This window comes from Vulpes lagopus, chromosome 1 (assembly GCF_018345385.1).
Source record: "Vulpes lagopus strain Blue_001 chromosome 1, ASM1834538v1, whole genome shotgun sequence".
In the NCBI taxonomy this organism is placed as follows: Eukaryota; Metazoa; Chordata; class Mammalia; order Carnivora; family Canidae; genus Vulpes; species Vulpes lagopus.
Window position 1 is genome coordinate 176843632 of NC_054824.1, and position 17537 is coordinate 176861168.

The following is a 17537-nucleotide window of genomic DNA, read 5'->3' on the forward strand; positions in this document are numbered from 1 at the left end:
AATTCTCCTGGCTCACCATAGAAGGCCAGATCCATTCTCATTTTTCTCTATGAAATCTCCATAGTCCTGCCTGAGACAGCCTATGACGTATCTTGATATTATGTTTTTTTTTAAGATATTTATTTATTTATTTATTTATTTATTTATTTATTTATGAGAGACACACACACAGAGAGAGGCAGAGACAGAGGCAGAGGGAGAAGCAGGCTCACTGCAGGGAGCCCGACATGGGACTCGATCCCATGTCTCTAGGATCATGCCCTGGGCCGAAGGTGATGCTAAGCCGCTGAGCCCCCTGGGCTGCCCGATATTATGTTTTTATTTGTCTTATACCTCACTGTTACGCACATGTAGGTTTGTCTCCTCCCAGTCTAAGCCCCTTGAATGTGGAGACAATGCGTTTTCCGTGTTATATGGCCCTTGGCCTCTGGAACACCGCCTGGTCCATGATAGGTAGGGCCAAACTGTTGAACTGGTTTGAATTATGTGCCAAGAGAACTGGGAACTCCCAGTCCAACAGCTGCATGAGAGAGAGAGGGTGAGAGGCAGTCCCCATCCGAGCTGGCATGTGACATTACCGGGCCTGTGTGGGTTTCACCGACCAGGTACGTGGCTGCCCCACGCCAGTGTCCCATCTCTAATACAGAGATGGTTTGCTGAAGAGCGTAACAATTGCTCTTTTGTACTAACTTCGAAAGAAGGCAAATGTTTCTTGAACATCGCTGAGCTCTCCTATGAAACCTAAAGTGAGACCACACCTCCCTAGAAGGAGATGCCCTTCTGAGAGGCCTGAGAGCCCAGGCCTCCTGAACATCTGCAGGCCCTGCTTTCTTTGTTGGCAAAAGAAATCCAATAAAATGTGTTGGCTCGGCACCCAACACCACAACACAATCAGATAAGACCTGGCACTTAACGCTAAGGCTTTATTCCTAGTAGTATGTTTTCACCACTTGGACAGGAAAGCGAATTGTTGAGATCTCCACTATGTCTGTCTGCATTTGATGTACCTTCTCATGTCTCGAAACTGTAGCAGATAAAGCAGAGGTCACAGACTGCCAGGAGCATTTATTTTTTTTAGTAAGTGAAAAAAAAAATGAAGGGGCTTTGTAGTTTCATTTCAGATAAAAGAAGGCAAAATTTACAAAGTGTCACAACTTTGCTTATCTACTCTTCCCCGTGGTCTCCTGTAGATGCATGTGGGAAGGTTAAGTATTCCAAAATAGGGGGGCAGCCCGGGTGGCTCAGCGGATTGGCACCTGCCTTCAGCCCAGGGCCTGATCCTGGAGACCGGGGATCGAGTCCCACATCAGGCCCCCTGCATGGAGCCTGCTTCTCCCTCTGCGTGTGTCTCTGCCTCTCTCTCTCTGTGTGTCTCTCATAAATAAATAAATAAATAATCTTTAAAAAATTATTTAAGTATTCAAAAATAAGCTAGAAAACCTCGACTTCATCATCTTTGGGGGAAGGTGCACGGTGGGTGCCTGTGGTAGGGTCTCTGGCTGCTGTCTGGTCCCCAGCAAGGCCTTTTCTGACGGGTTCCAGTTCAGAGCAGAATCACTTCCCTGTGACTTCTTAACATTCGGGTAGGCTGTTTGATCCTCCCAGAGACCCAGTTCCAGCACCTCAAGAGTTTGCCCTTATCACCCCTCCCAGCCCCCCACTCCCACCTTCCACACCCCCTCAAGCCTCCTCATGTGGGTAATCCAGCCTCTGCCTGTCGTTAAATTGAATTATCCACAGGGCCTTGGTTTTCTCCTGTGCTCCTTGCAGAGATCTGTCCTCCCTCTCCCTGGGCGACCTCAGCCCTGAGTCCCACCTCCCACCTATGCTTTGTGAACGTTCTTCAGCCCCACGTCTGTACCCCGTGGGGTTGTTTGTGTCCACTGCAGAAGTGGAGGTGCAGTAAAGATAGCTGCATTCAAGTGGGGGGGGAAGAGGGAGGAGGATTAATTATCACGGGGATGTTTGCTCGCAGTTTTAATTAGACTGCGGTTCCATACTTCCCCTTTTCATTCTTTTTTTCTTTTCCCCACCTCAGAACATCCACTTAGAATGTATTTTAGAAACTTGAAACGTTGGGTTTTAACATTCTGCACCTAGCACCTCAGGGTAATAAATAAATCAATAAGCTGATTGCCTCAAGTCATTTGATTGCCAAGTGCATTGGGGTAACTTTTGTTCTTCAGTGAATGATCATCTCATGTGAGGGAACAAGGGATAAATGTGGGTGTAGGGCTTGTCCTGGCCCCTGATTCCTCACCCTGACCTGGGAAGTCATTATTCCCAGAGCTGTGTGTAACTTAGATGCAGCCTGCCAAATGCTCTGTATCCTCCCCTCTGACAGTTTCCCCAAGTTATTGGGGTCATAAATACATTCTTCGTTTGCCAGAATAGTCCTGGGTTTGTTTTGCATCTGACAGGCCCTCTGACACCACATTCTTAAATCTCACTAACAGATCGTTTATACCAAAAATGGTGCCTTGACAGGAAGAAAGATTGTATGGTTTTCAATTTGGGTTGAAAATCAAATCCAAGTTATAACAACACTGAGACTTCCTGGACCCTACAGATTAATCATGATTATCTTACCGTGAAATACTTTGTGTAGTAGGAAGTACTCTCTCTATTTATTGTTTCTGTCAAAACCTTTGAGTGGAAGACTTTTTACACTGGGCATGTTGTCATTTCTAAAGATGCACTTATTAATTTCATGGTATGTTGTGACTATAATATGGTTGTTCTTTGTTTTATGCAATGGGTATGGCCCTGAAGAGTTGTTTATAAGCTGAATTTCTACAGATAAATTCGTATGTTAAGTACACATTAGGAACTTTTATTTTCTGGGTTTCTTTATAGATGGAAAAAAAATGGCTCCAAATTTGTTTGAGAAGTATAATGCTTATTCATTAGGTTTTGTTTAAATGAAGGAGAATTCACCCTTGAAGAATGTATAATTAGGGGCGCTGACCCTCTGTGCAGTGGAAAATCCACATATAACTTTTGACTCCCCCAACACTTAACGACTAATGCCTACTGTTGACCAGAAGACTTACTGACAAAATAAATAATAAATTAACATGAATTTTGTATGTTATGTGTATTATATACTACAGTCTTATAATAAAATAAGCTAAAGAAAAGAAAATATGAAGAAAATCATAAGGAAGAGAAAATACCTTTATAGTGATGTACTGTATTTATCAAAAAAAAAAAATCCACGTTCAAGCAGATGCACATAATTCAAACCCGTGTTATTCAAAGGTCAGCTCTAACCTTGAGGAGAATCAGGCAGGATTATCCATGGTCTTGCACCCTTGTAGTTGTGGTTTGGTTACACTACATTTCATCCCAATAGGAGACCACGGGATTTGTAATTTCTACATTTTCTCACTGATACTCAAAACACTCAGGATAATCTGCTCCCATTAGAGCCACTCATTGCTCTTCCTTGTCCCATTCTTTCAGGGCCAGAAGTGGGGTGCCAGCTCAGAGCTGGGATAATTTGTGATATTCTACTGGAATATCAGATAAGTTACTAAGTAACTTCTCATGGGCTTCTCAGCCCAGAGTTCCATGATTCTGTGTGTTCTGGGTTATTTATTTCTGCATAATACACCTCCCCTAAATTTAGTGGCCTAAGAAATTTATTATTGTTCCTCACCATTCCATGGGTTGTTTAGCTCAGTTGGTTGCTTCAGACTTGGGCTTTCCACATGTGGCTGGCACACCGGCATTGGCTAGGGCTGCGGGCATCTGAAGGCTTGACTGGGGTGCCCTACTGGCCAAGATCACTCACGTAATGACTAGCAGAGGCTGGCTGTCAGCCAAGAGTTCAGCTGGGCTGCCTACCAGAGCACTGGTCTATGGCCTTTGGTGTGGCTTGTTCTTCTCAAAGGATGGTAGTTGGATTCTAAGAAGGAGCATCCTAGGATAGCCTGGGTGGCTCAGCGGTTTAGTGCTGCCCTTCAGCCCAGGGCATGATCCTAGGGACCTGGAATCGAGTCCCATGTCGGGCTCCCTGCAGGGAGCCTGCTTTTCCCTCTGCCTGTGTCTCTGCCTCTCTCTCTCATGAATAAATAAATAAAATCTTAAAAAAAAAAAGAAGGAGCATCTTAACGGTAAGTGTTCCAAGAGACCCATGCTGGAGCTGCAAGATTTTTTATGGTCTTGCTTCAAAATCTCAGAACATCACATCTGCCAAACTCCAGAGAAGGGACTAGATGAGTCCAGATCCAAGGGGAAGGAAACTAGGCTTTGCCTCTTGATTCCTCTTGACTATCTACCATTCTATGCGTTGGAAGAGCTTTTTCTAGATCACATAAAAATGAAAGGCATGGGAGGCATTGCAGTGCAGTGTAGGGAAGGTATGGAATGCTTGCTATGTATGAATGAATGGCCAAGCCTTGTTGCTTAGAACTCAGTACCAGGGAGCACACGTTGAATGAGCCCATCTCCGTGGAAGCTGGTAACATCCCACAGAGAGAAGCACTCCCATCCAGTGGCCCCAGCCCTAAAGTAACCCACTCCTAGTGCAGATGATTGAAAAACACCTGGGAAGGGAATTTAACTAGCATAGTTTTAAAGGCCTTTTTATCTAAAAGCCCCCTCCCCTCTACGCATGCATCTTGCTCATACTGAGTCAATAAAACTATCTTCATAAATCAGAACTGTATACTAATTACCTCATAACCATATGGGAAACTGTGGAGTAATGTGTCCATAGTACACTTGGTTTCTAGCTCATCCTGTGGAGGTGCTTGGAGAAAGCTATGTCCATGGATTACTCGTATACTTAGAATGGATTCTTTTTTGAGAAAAGATCAAGTTCTGTCCAGGTGCTTGGATGTCTAATCGCCTCCTTAGCCTGAATGAGGAAAACACCTGCCCTGTTCATCCTACTGAGTCAGGGGCACCTGGGGTCCTGCAGTGGCGTGCAGCTGGTCTGGATGCAGGGGCCGACGACTCTCCTGAGGGTTATAAGGGTTACTGTCCACTCTTTGTAGCATTGTTCATTGCTCACTGCATACTCCTCTCCGGCTCCCTATGGATTCAGATTTGTGTTTATCTGTGCTGAAAATTTAGAGGCAAGATAAACAACGTTTCAAGCTATTTATAACCAGAGGCTGTGCCAGGAATGAATTAGGCTTTGCATTAGACATATGTTAAAATGTTGGACTCGGGGAAAGATAGGGGGAATATCCCTAGATTTGAAAAGCAGATATTTAGAGGAGATTGATAGAATTTTGACTCAGGATATGGTTATGTTACTCAATTGGCTTATTACATGTATAGAGAAGCTTGGAGATGTGTAGGGCCCCCCTGCCATGTGTAGGGGGCCCATGTTTTTTTATACCACAAGGAGGACCTTTGGCAGGGGTGAGGAGCATGGAAGGAGGAATGGGGTGAGGGGGAGGAGTGAGGCACCATACAAACATAAACCTTAGGGCAGTGGAAAGAGTATGGAAGGTAATGAACTCCACCCCTCCATGCCTTTTTCCATGTGGATCATCCTAAACAGAGGAGGCCTCTCTTGATCTTCAGCTCCTGATGGAGAATCCACACCTTCTCCATACTATTCACCCCTCAGCCAGTCCCTTTAATGGAGATCCACAGTTTGTCCTCCTTCCTTGCTTCTCTTTTGCCTGCACTTACAGAATTCCTACTAAGTTCCAGACACTGTGTGACGTGGACAGAGCTCTCAGGCTGGGAGTTACACAACAAACAAGGAAACAAAGAATGTGATTATAGGTTATGATTGGCATTTGGGGAAAATGGGGGAGCTACAAAGAATAACAGAGGGTTCCCACTTTGGATAGGATGTTCAGGAGGTGACATCCATGACCCCAAAGTCATTGGTTAAACTTCGACGTGTATTCTACGGTATCTTAAAGTTTCTTGAATCACATGTTGTTAAGGTTCAAAATAGAACCTGTTTTCTGTTTTTTTTTGGGGGGGGGGGTTGTTTTTTTCCTTTTCTGAGCCCACGTTGCAGATTGTCAAAGGCACAGAAATTCTGGGAGACACAGGGAAGCCAACCTGGGTGGCCAGACTCCGTCTGGCTGGCACTCTCTTCACCAGCACTTTCTCTCCCTAGGGAAAGGAGACGTGTTTGGAGATGTGTTCTGGAAGGAAGCCACCCTTGCCCAATCCTGTGCCAACGTGAGGGCCCTGACCTACTGCGACCTGCATGTGATCAAACGGGACGCCCTGCAGAAAGTGCTGGAATTCTACACGGCCTTTTCTCACTCCTTCTCCAGGAACCTCATTCTGACCTACAACTTGAGGAAGAGGGTAAGCTGGCAGTTTCATTTTCTTTTCCACCAAGCACAATCTCTGCGCACGTAGGATAACTGCACGGGCCAGGAAAGTCCTTTCGCGGTTTCTGTAAGTGGAGCAGTTGTTTCTATAGAGGTTCTGTGCGTGGCTTGCTCTTCGGAGCTTTTGCTATGAAATACGGGCAAGAGGAACGTCGCTAGATTAAAAGATGGATTGATTTTGCTGCGGAAGGGTTTTGTTCATGAGTGTGTCCGTGAGCTTTTCCCAGCAATAGCTAGACCTTCTAGCATTTTGAAAAGATGAGTAAAAAATGAGGTCATTAGTCAGTAAAATGCCTGAGCGGGGCTACTTAATTACAGTAAACTGAATTCTCCCTGGTGACGAGGACTCACTAACTGGTGGGAAGCCATTCGTCAGCTGGTAATAATCATTTTTTTGGGTAATAATCATTTAAAAAGCCATGAAGATGATTCAGGTGGGTCCAGAAAACCAGAAAGGTATGGAGTCTGATGGCCTAGACATCATGTTGTATACACCTGCCAATTTAATGGGTTGAGAAATGATGAGTAGTTCTAAGAACCAGAGAAAATTTCTTGTCTGAAATTGTTTCCTTCACCCTCACATCATCAGGATCACACCATCTGTCTCTGAGGGTTAAACTATTCGTTCGTCTTGTACTCTTTAGGTTTTTCATGACTGATTTCTTGCACTTCATCTATCTCTTTTTTTAGTTAAGGTAGCTCTGACCTATAGAAACCATCTGGAAGGATTATCATAGGAATCTTTCTGAAAATGATCTCATACTCTTTCCTCCAAAACTGTTGTTCTTCTCATGGTCCTTTCTCTGTTGACTATGTGTCGCCCTGGTGTTCCAGGTTAGAAACGCTGGCATCATGGTTGATGCTTCTCCCCCCTCTCCCATACTCAGGTTACTAATCAAATCCTTTTGGTTCCACCTAGTCTCAAACCTGGGCCCACACTTTACTTCCATCCTTGGGGCTCACCCCGAGCTCTTGGGACACAGCACCCCGATACGGACCTTCCCTGTGTCCTGCACCATACAGTAGGTTCCTGCCTTGGTGGCCAGTACTCAATGTAGTACTTCCTCCTTTGGCCAATTGTGTGACCTTAAAAACTAATTGGATCATGTTACTTCCTTGTACAGACTTTTGCCCTCCCCCCATCCCCCGCCCAACTTTAAGATAATGTCTATACACTTATACACTTCAGGGTGGCTTTGTGGCTTTTCACCTCGACCCTCACTTAATCCCCAAGCCCCGACCTCAGCCACTCTTCCCATCCCCCTCTCTGGCACCCTGAACACCCCCACCATGAGAGCTCTGCACAGCTCTGCAAGCACACCACACCCTCAGAGCCCTGGGCCTCTGCATCAGGCTTCCTCAGCCTAGCATCCTTCTTTTTTCCTTCTGTGTATGACAAACACCTGTTAACCCTTAAAAACATCTTAACCCTTAAGATGTTTATTTGTTCATTCATCAAACCCAGTATGCACCAGCTGAATGAGACAGACATATAGAGCTGAATAACACTCAGGTCCCTATCTCCTGCAACCTAAAATCTAACAGAGAAGATCAACACAAGAAAGATAGATGCAGTATGTGATGCTAAGTACAGTGAGTGTGATTTGTACGAGATATTGTGGGAGCGTGAAAGAGGAGGGCAGCTAAAGGGAGAGTTGGGAAGAAAGCGTTGTGGGGGGTGGTATTTGAGCTGAATCTTATAGGATTGGGTTGGCCAAACAAAGAGAGGAGGCAGGTGTTTGATTTGGAGGGACAGTTTAAGCCAAGGCACAGAGGAAGGAAATAGCTTTTTGTCTTTCAAGTTCCTTGTACAAAGCTTCAAATGCCTATCATTAAGTTGCCCCAACAATATGCTTCCACATATTTTATTTTGAGAAAAAGAGAGAGAGAGAGAGAGAGAGAGCCCATCCATGCACAAGTGTGGGGAGGGGCAGAGGGAGAGGGAGAGAGAGAATCTTAAGCAGGCTCTACACTCAGTGCATGGAGCCCTACACAGGGCTTGATTTCACACGACCCTGAGATCATGACCTGAGCCGAAATCAAGAGTTGGAGGCTCAACAAACTGAGCCACCCAGGTGCCCCTGCTTCTACCTATTTAAATAACCTTGAGATGCCTGGGTGGCTGAGCGTTTAAGCATCTGCCTTCAGCCCAGGACATGATCTTGGAGTCTCAGGATTGAGTCCCACATCGGACTCCCTGCATGGCCTGCTTCTCTGTCTGCCTATGTCTCTGCCTCTCTGTGTCTCTCGTGAGTAAATAAATAAAATCTTAAATAAAATAAAATAAATCCCTTAATTGGGGGCACCTGTGTGGCTCAGTCAGTTAAGCATCTGCCTTCAGCTCAGGCCATGATCCCAGGGTCCTAAGATCAAGCCCCATCTTGGGCTCCTTGCTGAGCTAGGAGCCTGCTTCTCCCTCTCTCCTCTGCTTGTGCTCTCTCTCACATGCGCTCTCTCTCAAATAAATAAAATAAAATCTTAAATAAATCCCTTAATTGTATTGTTGTGTGTGAGTCCCTGCTCAGAGACCTGAGAGGGCAAGGCCTCATGACCTTGGCATCCCCAGTGTCTAACCCAGTACAGAGGATTGATAAACATTCGAGGATGCCAAGGAGAAAGAGATGGGATCTCTGGGTCTCAGTTTCCACATTGTAAACTGTGAGGTTGTGGCTGGATCATTCTTATGCGTCTGTGATTTGAAAGGGGGTCATTTAGATTCGAGTGGGGAATGGGCAATAGTGGAGAAGTGGTGCATCCATGGTTTTTCCTTGTTTATTTGGGAACATGGAATGCTTTCTGGCTGTCCTTTTAGCCATGTGGATTCTTCTAAAATCTTTTTTTTTTCCTTCTTTTTATGAAAGCAAGTTGATTATAATCAGCTTTCAGTGTTGGATAATATAGGTCGAAAAAAAGCACAGTTTGGGTTATTTGGAGTAGTAATCATTTTGGAATAATTGTAGATCAAATAAATCTGTCTTTTTTTTAAAAAAAAAAAGAAACAAGGACAACAACAAACACGGCAGCACCTCAGTGGTCAGATTGTTTTTGTAAGTACAGAATGATTGACAACTCTTGCAGAAAGAAAGCCTCAGGGGGTGGCATTTTTGAAGGAATGATGTGAAGGGGGGTTGGGTCTGTATGGCCACAAGGTGTAGAGGAAGCATCCAAGCTGTAAAAAGCGTGAGAAAGAATTTGGGAAGGATCAGAGGTGTCCAAGTAGGCAGTGCCGAGTGGTCCTTAAGGTATTTCAACACTCCTTAGGTACCCTCGGAGATGGAGAGTCCAATCAGTTGACCTTCACATGTTCTTCCAATTACAAATGCCTATGAGTCTGGTATGGATCCAAGACAATTGTAGTGAGATCCTTTATAGGAAGAGGTAGTCATTCTTTTTCTTGGAAAAAGGAGGCTTGTCATTTTGGTGTTGCCATTGTAATCTCTCATTGTGTCCTTCTGAGAATTAATTCGTAGTTACATAGGGCATAGAAGACAAGAACATTACATGCATGAATTATTCTTGGAGCTATTTTTTTTTTCTGGCAAAGTGAAGTGTATTCTTGTGGCTGTTTCTATCTTGGCAAAATCGAGTGTTATTTGCAAAGATTCCTGAGAACATAGTGCCTTTGACATCTGTTTGGAGAGTTGGGTGGTTCTGTAGACGTTCTCTAGTGCACAGCAAAAACTCGGAGATGGAAGGTGCGTGTGTGGCCATCCAGTCTCTTCTCCATTTTCCCACCGCCCACATTTCACAAGCATGACCTTTTAGAGAAAGGTCCCAGAGATGGGTTAGTAATGAAAGAAATGGAGCTGGAAACGACTCAGACCTCTTGCTGGTTCTCCCAAGCTTCGTGGCCTCTGCATTCTTTTTTTTTTTTAAATTTTTATTTATTTTATGATAGTCACAGAGAGAGAGAGAGAGGCAGAGACATAGGCAGAGGGAGAAGCAGGCTCCATGCACCAGGAGCCCGACGTGGGATTCGATCCCGGGTCTCCAGGATCGCTCCCTGGGCCAAAGGCAGGTGCTAAACCGCTGCGCCACCCAGGGATCCCCTGGCCTCTGCATTCTGAGCCTCACCCCTATATCCCCAAATCTGTGCGTGTGAGCACCACCCTGCTCATGGCACTGCTCTTGGGACCCAACTCAGGAAGGGACCTGTCAGCTTCCTCTGTTTCCTCCAAAGACTTACCTGAAGTCACAGGCTAGGAGAGAGGCAGGACCCAGAAGCCAATCCAGCATTTTGACTTTGGTTTTCCTTGTCTGTGGACACTGAGCCAGGTGAGACCCGGGTCTGTGTCCTGCCGCTGCCGCTTAGTGCTTCTGCAAATTGTCAGTGCTTCCGCATCTGTGAAATGAGGGTGATGAGAAGTCCTACCTTGTAGCATCATGGTGAGGATTAAATAAGATCGTACTGGCAAAGCGCTCACACAAAGGGTCTCACACACAGTACGTGCTCAGTTACGTTGTGACTTATTATTATTTTGTTTTATCCACTTGACACCTTACTCCACTCTGTTCTTTATTATCATGTGCCTTTTGGAAAAGAAAGAGAAGACATTTCTTCTGCTTTTGCTTATATAGGGTACTCGCTCTATAGAACATTCTGTGGGGCGGATGTTGTTTCTGTCACTCTTGCAGCAGAGGAGGTGCCAGCTGCTCTGGGATGCTGGTGGGCTGCTGGCCCCACTGTCTCTTCGGCTCCCACCAGGTGAGAGGTCAGCACTCACTATTTTGGCTAGTTTCGCTCATGGAGGGAAAAACTAGGCTGTTCCGACATCTTAGGTCAGTCACCAGGGAGTCAGGGTTTTGCCAAGAGGAAAGCATAGCATCCTTGTTTCTTCTTCTAAGGGATGTGGCATGTGGTTGTCCATGAAAAGTAAAGGAAAGGCGCACCTTGGTGGCTCAGTCGGTTAGGTGTCTGCCTTCGGCTCAGGTCATGGTTTGAGTCCTGGGATCAAACTCCGAGTCGGGCTCCCTGCCCTGTGGGGATCCTGTTTCTCCCTCCCCTCCTTACTCATGCTCTCTCTCTCTCTCTCTAAAATAAATAAATAAATAACATCTTAAAAAAAAAGAAAAGGGAAATATGAAGCCTTCCTCATCCTAGACCCTTGTCATTCTAGGGTGCAAGGCTCTCTGGGCATTTCCCTCCAGGCCCTGAGTGGTCTTTTATCTGTACTCAGTGCTTTGCAAAAATACTAATAATACAATTATCAACTCCTGATAATTGTGCAAGAGGCAACCTACAGCGCAAAGTTAGGATGTGTTTTAGGTCAGCTCATCCAGTCCTGAGAACAGCCTCGTGGCGTTATAGTGTCAGTCCCATTTCTCAAGGAAGTAAACCTGGACCCTGTGGAGAAGAAAATCACTTCTCCAAGGTCACACAGCCAGTAAGTGGCAGATTCCAAACCCTGCTGGAGCCCCTGATGCTAAGCAGCATTGCATCGTGCAGTAAAGCCTGAATGATTCTCTGCTTTTCCCATATTGGTGTTCTTTGCCTTCTGCTTTCTCCCAATTTATTGACTTTCCAGGGATGGCACAAATTATTTCCAAAGTATCTTCACTATCTCCCAGCACACTCAGGCACTTGTACGGAAGGAAGGAAGGAAGGAAGGAAGGAAGGAAGGAAGGAAGGAGATCAGGAAGGAAGAAGGGAGGAAAGGAGGGACAGAGAGACGGACGGACTTCTACAGTAAATCATAGGTCATATCCCAGTTTGGGACATGAGAAGTTTCTCCCTCAGAGTGACAGCCACACCACAGCCAGGGAGAGGCATAGCAGTAGGCTAACCATGATATTGGTACCTTGCTAAACAGGGCACCAGCTTTAGGGCTAGGGACCTGGGCTTGAATCCTAGTTTTGACTACTGACTAGCTGTGCGCCCTTCGTAAAATTTATATGGATGAGTTCTCAGCTCATCTGTATAAAGTGTCTAATAAAAGTCTCTCCTACTTAGAAGATCATAATGCATTAAAAAAAGCAACAGAGGTCCTGGAGGAACCACTCGGTACCTGTTTGCACCCTGTCTCCACCGCCCCTTCTCTCCTTCCACCTACCGACTGAGAAGTTCTGGGTTCATGCTTTGCTCCCCTTTGTTTAGAACCAGACCCTTCCTTTAATCAGTGTCTCACTGGCTTCCTTTAGTCAGGGGCTCTACTGGCCTTTTAACCTGGGCTGAGGGTTCCCTTCCCAGGCGCTAGCTAGGAGTTCGGGTCCTCCTGCTCATCGTTAGGACAGTAGAGAAAATGCACCACAATTACATGATGTATTGTAGACAAGTAATTAGGTAATTAATGACACTCAGCGCCTGGGATAATTGGCATGTAGGTAATTGGTCGGGTGGTTCTCATTCTGTGCGTGGGGCTTTAGTTTTAAAGCCAGTGTTGTGGTTTTGAGTATGCTTCGTGTAGCTCATGCTTATGGCAATTTGTTCCAGGATGGATTTTTCTTAGCTTGATAAGGCCCCAACCTAGTGAGTTTGGGAGCCAGTTGAGACATAAGTTACTAGTGGCTTCAAAGCAGGGGCCTCCTAATGCCTATTTTCGGCAACTGAGGTTGCCATAGTGAGCTCTCTTGAATACTGTACATACATTTCTAGCCACCGCCCTCCCCGGTAACCAAAGGGCATTTTCTTCTGAGAGGAGAAGGTGAGAGCACTGGAGTCTTGGAAAAAGAGCTTTGCTCTGGAAAGCCTCTCAGTTTTCTTTCTGCACAAATTCTTGTGGAAGTTGGTAAATGGAAAAAAAGATCACAAGGCCGGGTGCTTGGAAATGTATCCCCTTCCCCGCTGAATCATCACACCCAAGGTTTAAAAATGATCTCTACATAGCCCATATCTTTTTTGTCAGCCTTCCATAGTGAGGGTTTCTGTGGAATTAAAATCATCTATTAGACTGTCAAGTTATAAAGATAATAAAATCAGGGTGTTGGAATTAGGGGTGGGGGAAGGGGACAGATGATGTGAGTGATAGGACCATAATTCTTTCAGGACAGCAACATAAAAATCAAAGCCAGGCTCCTTTTCTCTCAAGAGGATCAAGGGATGATGTTAGGAACCTGTGTCGACTTCCATGGATCCTTAGGGATCCTCCCTAGTACCCTAAAAACATATAGCAGGGCCCCATCATGATCCCTGAGGGGTGGGAGACAATGAAAGCACTCCATGATTGGTAATGAATCAGCTTGAACTGCAGGTGACTAGGGTATATGTGGTGATTCCCAAAGAAGCAATAAGGTTCTGGAATGGGTGGGGGCTTTGAAGCTAGATCTCGGCATCTGGGCTCAGCCACACGATTGCTGAGAGTGAGGGTGCAGGGGGAGAGTGAACAAGCCATTCCTCTTCTGTGGAGTCATGGTGTTTACTCCAGAAGGTAGCTATGGGAAGGATAATCATGGGCCAGGCACAGTGCCTTGCACATAGCGGGTGCACAGTCAAGTTACCTTCCTTCCATTATCCATAGGAATGGGAGTAGCAGAATGAAGAAAGAGAGCAGGAGCCATAAAAGTGTGGCTCATGAAATAAGGAAAGTGACGGTTACAAATATGGACTCTGGAATCAGACTCCTTGGGTTCAAATCTTGACTCTCCCTAGTGACCTTGGGCCAGTTACCTAAACTCCCTGGGCCCCAATTCATTCGTTTATAATATAGGGACAGTAATAATACCTTAGAAGGGTACTTTGTCATAGCAAGTTCACCAACATATGTGTTGCTCTCACTATTGTTATGGATGAGCTCAGCTTTTCTGGAAATGAAGAGGCCCCATCAGGTGCTAAAAAGTTTTAAAAGGAGGGTAGGGGCTGAAATTTAACACCTAGAACTCTCTCAGACTGATGATTCTCAGCTCTGGGCCTGGGCCTCCCAGGTAGCATCAAAAGCACAGGCGATTCATGAGTGGGGTTTGGTAAAGGATGACTGTGTTGGGCTCATCACAGAGCTTGCTTTCTTCCTGTGACAGAATGGGGAGAGGGAGTGGTAGGTAGAGTCCAATGTGGAGGAGGTGCTGGGGGAGGGCGGTTGTAATTGATCTTACCCCTTATCAACCTTGATGCCCTATTACATAGAGTGTCTCCCACAAGGTAGAAAAGATCTATCCAGGTTTAGAGCAACATGGGGCCAGTGCAGTCCTTTGGAGAGTAACGCACCTGCCTAACATTTTCTTAGAAGTACGTGATTGAGTCATATTAAGTCGTGTAGTGCTAATGAGTTTCAGATCACGAGTTCTGTCCCCTGGTGAGCAAGCTGGCTTGCCGAGGTCTCAGATGTTGAGTCCAGCAGTGTGCACATTAATCTGCCCCCTGAACCCTTTTTTGATTTACACCGGCAAGTTTCTACTGTCTACTCTGGTATAGCCATTAACATCCGTCCGAGCTGGTGTGTTGCAGAACCTCTTTAGGAAACAGGGACGAGACGCTCTTCAGTGTCTCTTCTGGCTTAAATGGTCAGTGACCTGCAGAATGGACGGCTCGTGTCTGTGAAAACCAGACACCAAGAAGCCAATGATAACTCTAGCAATGGGAATCCTACTCGCTCGGTCCCCAGGGAAGTCCTGAGCTGAGACTGCTGGCAAAGTCTCCCTGCTTTCTGAGCGTCCTCCTGAACTGAGCTTTCTCCCCACCTCCCCTCCAGTGCCCAGTGGCCCATTCATTTCTAGTGAGCAGTGGCCTCATGTTACCAATGCGAAGTTTGTCATGCTGGCGACATAGGTGCTAGTAAAAGGCTGCTAAGGGATGTGTTCACCCTGGCTCCACCAGTTCCTTATTGGCCCGGTCAAATTTCCTGTCCTACCCCATCTGCCATGTTTCCGTGCTCCCTTGTTCCCATCTAAGTGCTCCTTCCACTCTTAAAAATTTGCTCTTTGGCTTTGAACATGTTCTCATGAATTTTGCCAGTGAGTCATGGAGGTTTTTATTCTAGCCTGTGCTTTCAGGAAGTGGAGAGTTAGGATTTCAACCCAGGAGACCTGTCATAAATAATGACTACCTTCTAAGATGTTAGATTAATGGAAGCAAATGTTAGTTCAGCCCCACGAAAGGGGCTTTGAACACCTGCCTCAGGAGCTCACACGCAAAATCTATTCCAGCCCAGTGTCCATGTGGATGTTTTCTGGTATGATGTGTGTCATACCAGACCAATGTGTGTCATTGGGCCCACCCAATTTTGGTGCTTCTCATTGCAAACTTGGTTGGTTGCAATTTACTCATTACTAGTGTCTCTTAATGGCTTTGTCCTGCCTGTATTTAACTTAGGCTCCTAAAGTGAAGCTCTGAATCCACAATGGGGCCCTGACTGCATATAGCATCTCTTTAATCTCTCTAGTGTAGGTGAGGCCCCCTGGCTTTTGGTTCCGTAAGTACCAGTCACTTTCTCTTTGTAGCTCTTGTCATACTTCCAATGAACTGCTCACTGGAGGTCTTTTTTTTTTTTTTTTTTTCAGTCTAGAAGCTCTGTAAGGGCTGGGGCTTGTCTGCCTGATTCACCTCTCTTTCCTGATCAGCTCTTTTAGAGCTTGGTACAAAGTAAGCATTCATTCACTGAAATGAAGGAATGAACAAGTGAGGCAACCAACCATCCATCCAACCAGCAAACGAACATACAAGTACACCAACCGATACTGGGAGTGTGCCCCCTTCTTGTTATTGCTGTAGGTACCACTGATGTCAGCGTAAGGTAATAATAATCACCCCCATTTTATTGAGTATCTCCCAGGCCAAGTATGTACTAAAGCCTTTATATGCATCATTATCTCACTAAGATGCTAAAGAAACTAAGGCTCAATTAGGTGAAATAATTTGCCCCAGGTCCAATAAGCTAAATGGAGCTGGAGTTTGAGCCCAAGTCTGGCAATTGCCAAGACCATATGATTGCTTTTGTGCCCCTCCTCTAAATGGGGATCCCACTTCATTGTTCTGGGTTAGCAGCCCTGGTTAATAAGCCTCAGTTCCCTGGGAGGAGGCTGTCAACCAAAGGATGGCTTTGGAAGCCATATCATGCCCTGCCTGTCTCCTGTATGATTTTATTAGAGAGCAGACCATTGACTGGCACACCTAAGGGCATCTGGGCCTCATGGAGGCACCACAGGGCTAGATGGCTGATGGCTTTTGAATGTTTGCTATTTGTCCAGAGAAAGGAGAAGGGGATGCTGTTGAGTCACATAGTCCAATGAGGGAGCAGAAAGAGGCAGAGTGATCCTCCTGACAAGTTTCTCTTTGGCATGTGGGTCAGCTCTGTTACCACAGAAGAAGAGTAATCTTGTGATGATCTGTGGCCAAGCTGCAATTTGTTCCAGTCCATCATGAGAGACCACAGGAGTGACCTTCAGCTCTCATTTGGGTGCCACTCGACTGGAGATGTGCAGCTGGACATGCCCCTGAAGATCAGGCCATGGCTCCCGTGTTGGTCAGGGCCGGGGAGAGGTCTTGACGTCAGAGTGCAGATGTGGTGGCCTTGAGTCTAAGGCCTCTTCTAGCCCAGGAGTAGTTAGCAAAGGCTGTAAGAAGGTGGTTTTGAGATGGATATTGGTGGGGGGATTTACCTGACTGGGAGAGATACAGTCTTTTGTAGGTACTCCTGTGCCTCATGGTGGACAGGCACAGATGGTTGGTTAAATGACCGATACTCAATGAGGAAGATGTCTTTGCATGGATCATGGAGAACAGTGAATCTAAATCACTGATCCGTAAGAATCTGGGAAGAGAGGACCTCCCGAGGGAAGCTATTGCTCAGTTTCCTCGCCCCCAAGGTTTGTTCTTGCTCTTTACTCACCTGGTCTTGAAGACTCCAGTTGGGGGCTATCCCAGACTTACAGGGTAGGGCAGCTTCAGCTACAGGGTTTGACTTTCCTGGAGGTGCCTAGAGACCCCAACAAGAAGGAGACTGACATGGAGGAAGGACATGATGCTTTCAGGGACCCAAGCGAGCTTGACACCTTTTCCACCCTCTTCCCACTGTACCCGCTGATGTCATAAGACCCCAGCAGCCCCTCAAACCTCTTGCTTTCCAGGCTTCAAAATCCACCTGACTGTCTCCGAGCGGCCTGAAGTAGCAAGAGACAGCATATTTTCCATGACAGATTTAATTTTTAAAAAGCCCCTTGCTCCAGGCGGCATGCGGAAGATGGTGCTTTATCCCTGGGAGAGCAATTTGCAGACAGCTCCTGCGTTCACTCTGCTGCGTTTCCCAGCACACTTCTTGCAAATGCTTAAGCCAGACATGAAAACAGCCTCTG

At 46.0% G+C, this 17537-nt stretch overlaps 1 protein-coding gene across 2 annotated transcripts in view; it reads left to right on the plus strand.

Moving 5' to 3' along the window:
* The window catches only part of KCNH1 (potassium voltage-gated channel subfamily H member 1), a 375869-nt gene that overhangs the window by 283249 nt on the left and 75083 nt on the right, over positions 1-17537 (plus strand). For both annotated transcript variants that reach the window (XM_041771002.1, XM_041771011.1), the window contains exon 10: positions 6095-6291. In XM_041771002.1, coding sequence (XP_041626936.1) covers positions 6095-6291 — 197 coding nt within the window. The remainder of the gene's footprint in view (positions 1-6094; positions 6292-17537) is intronic.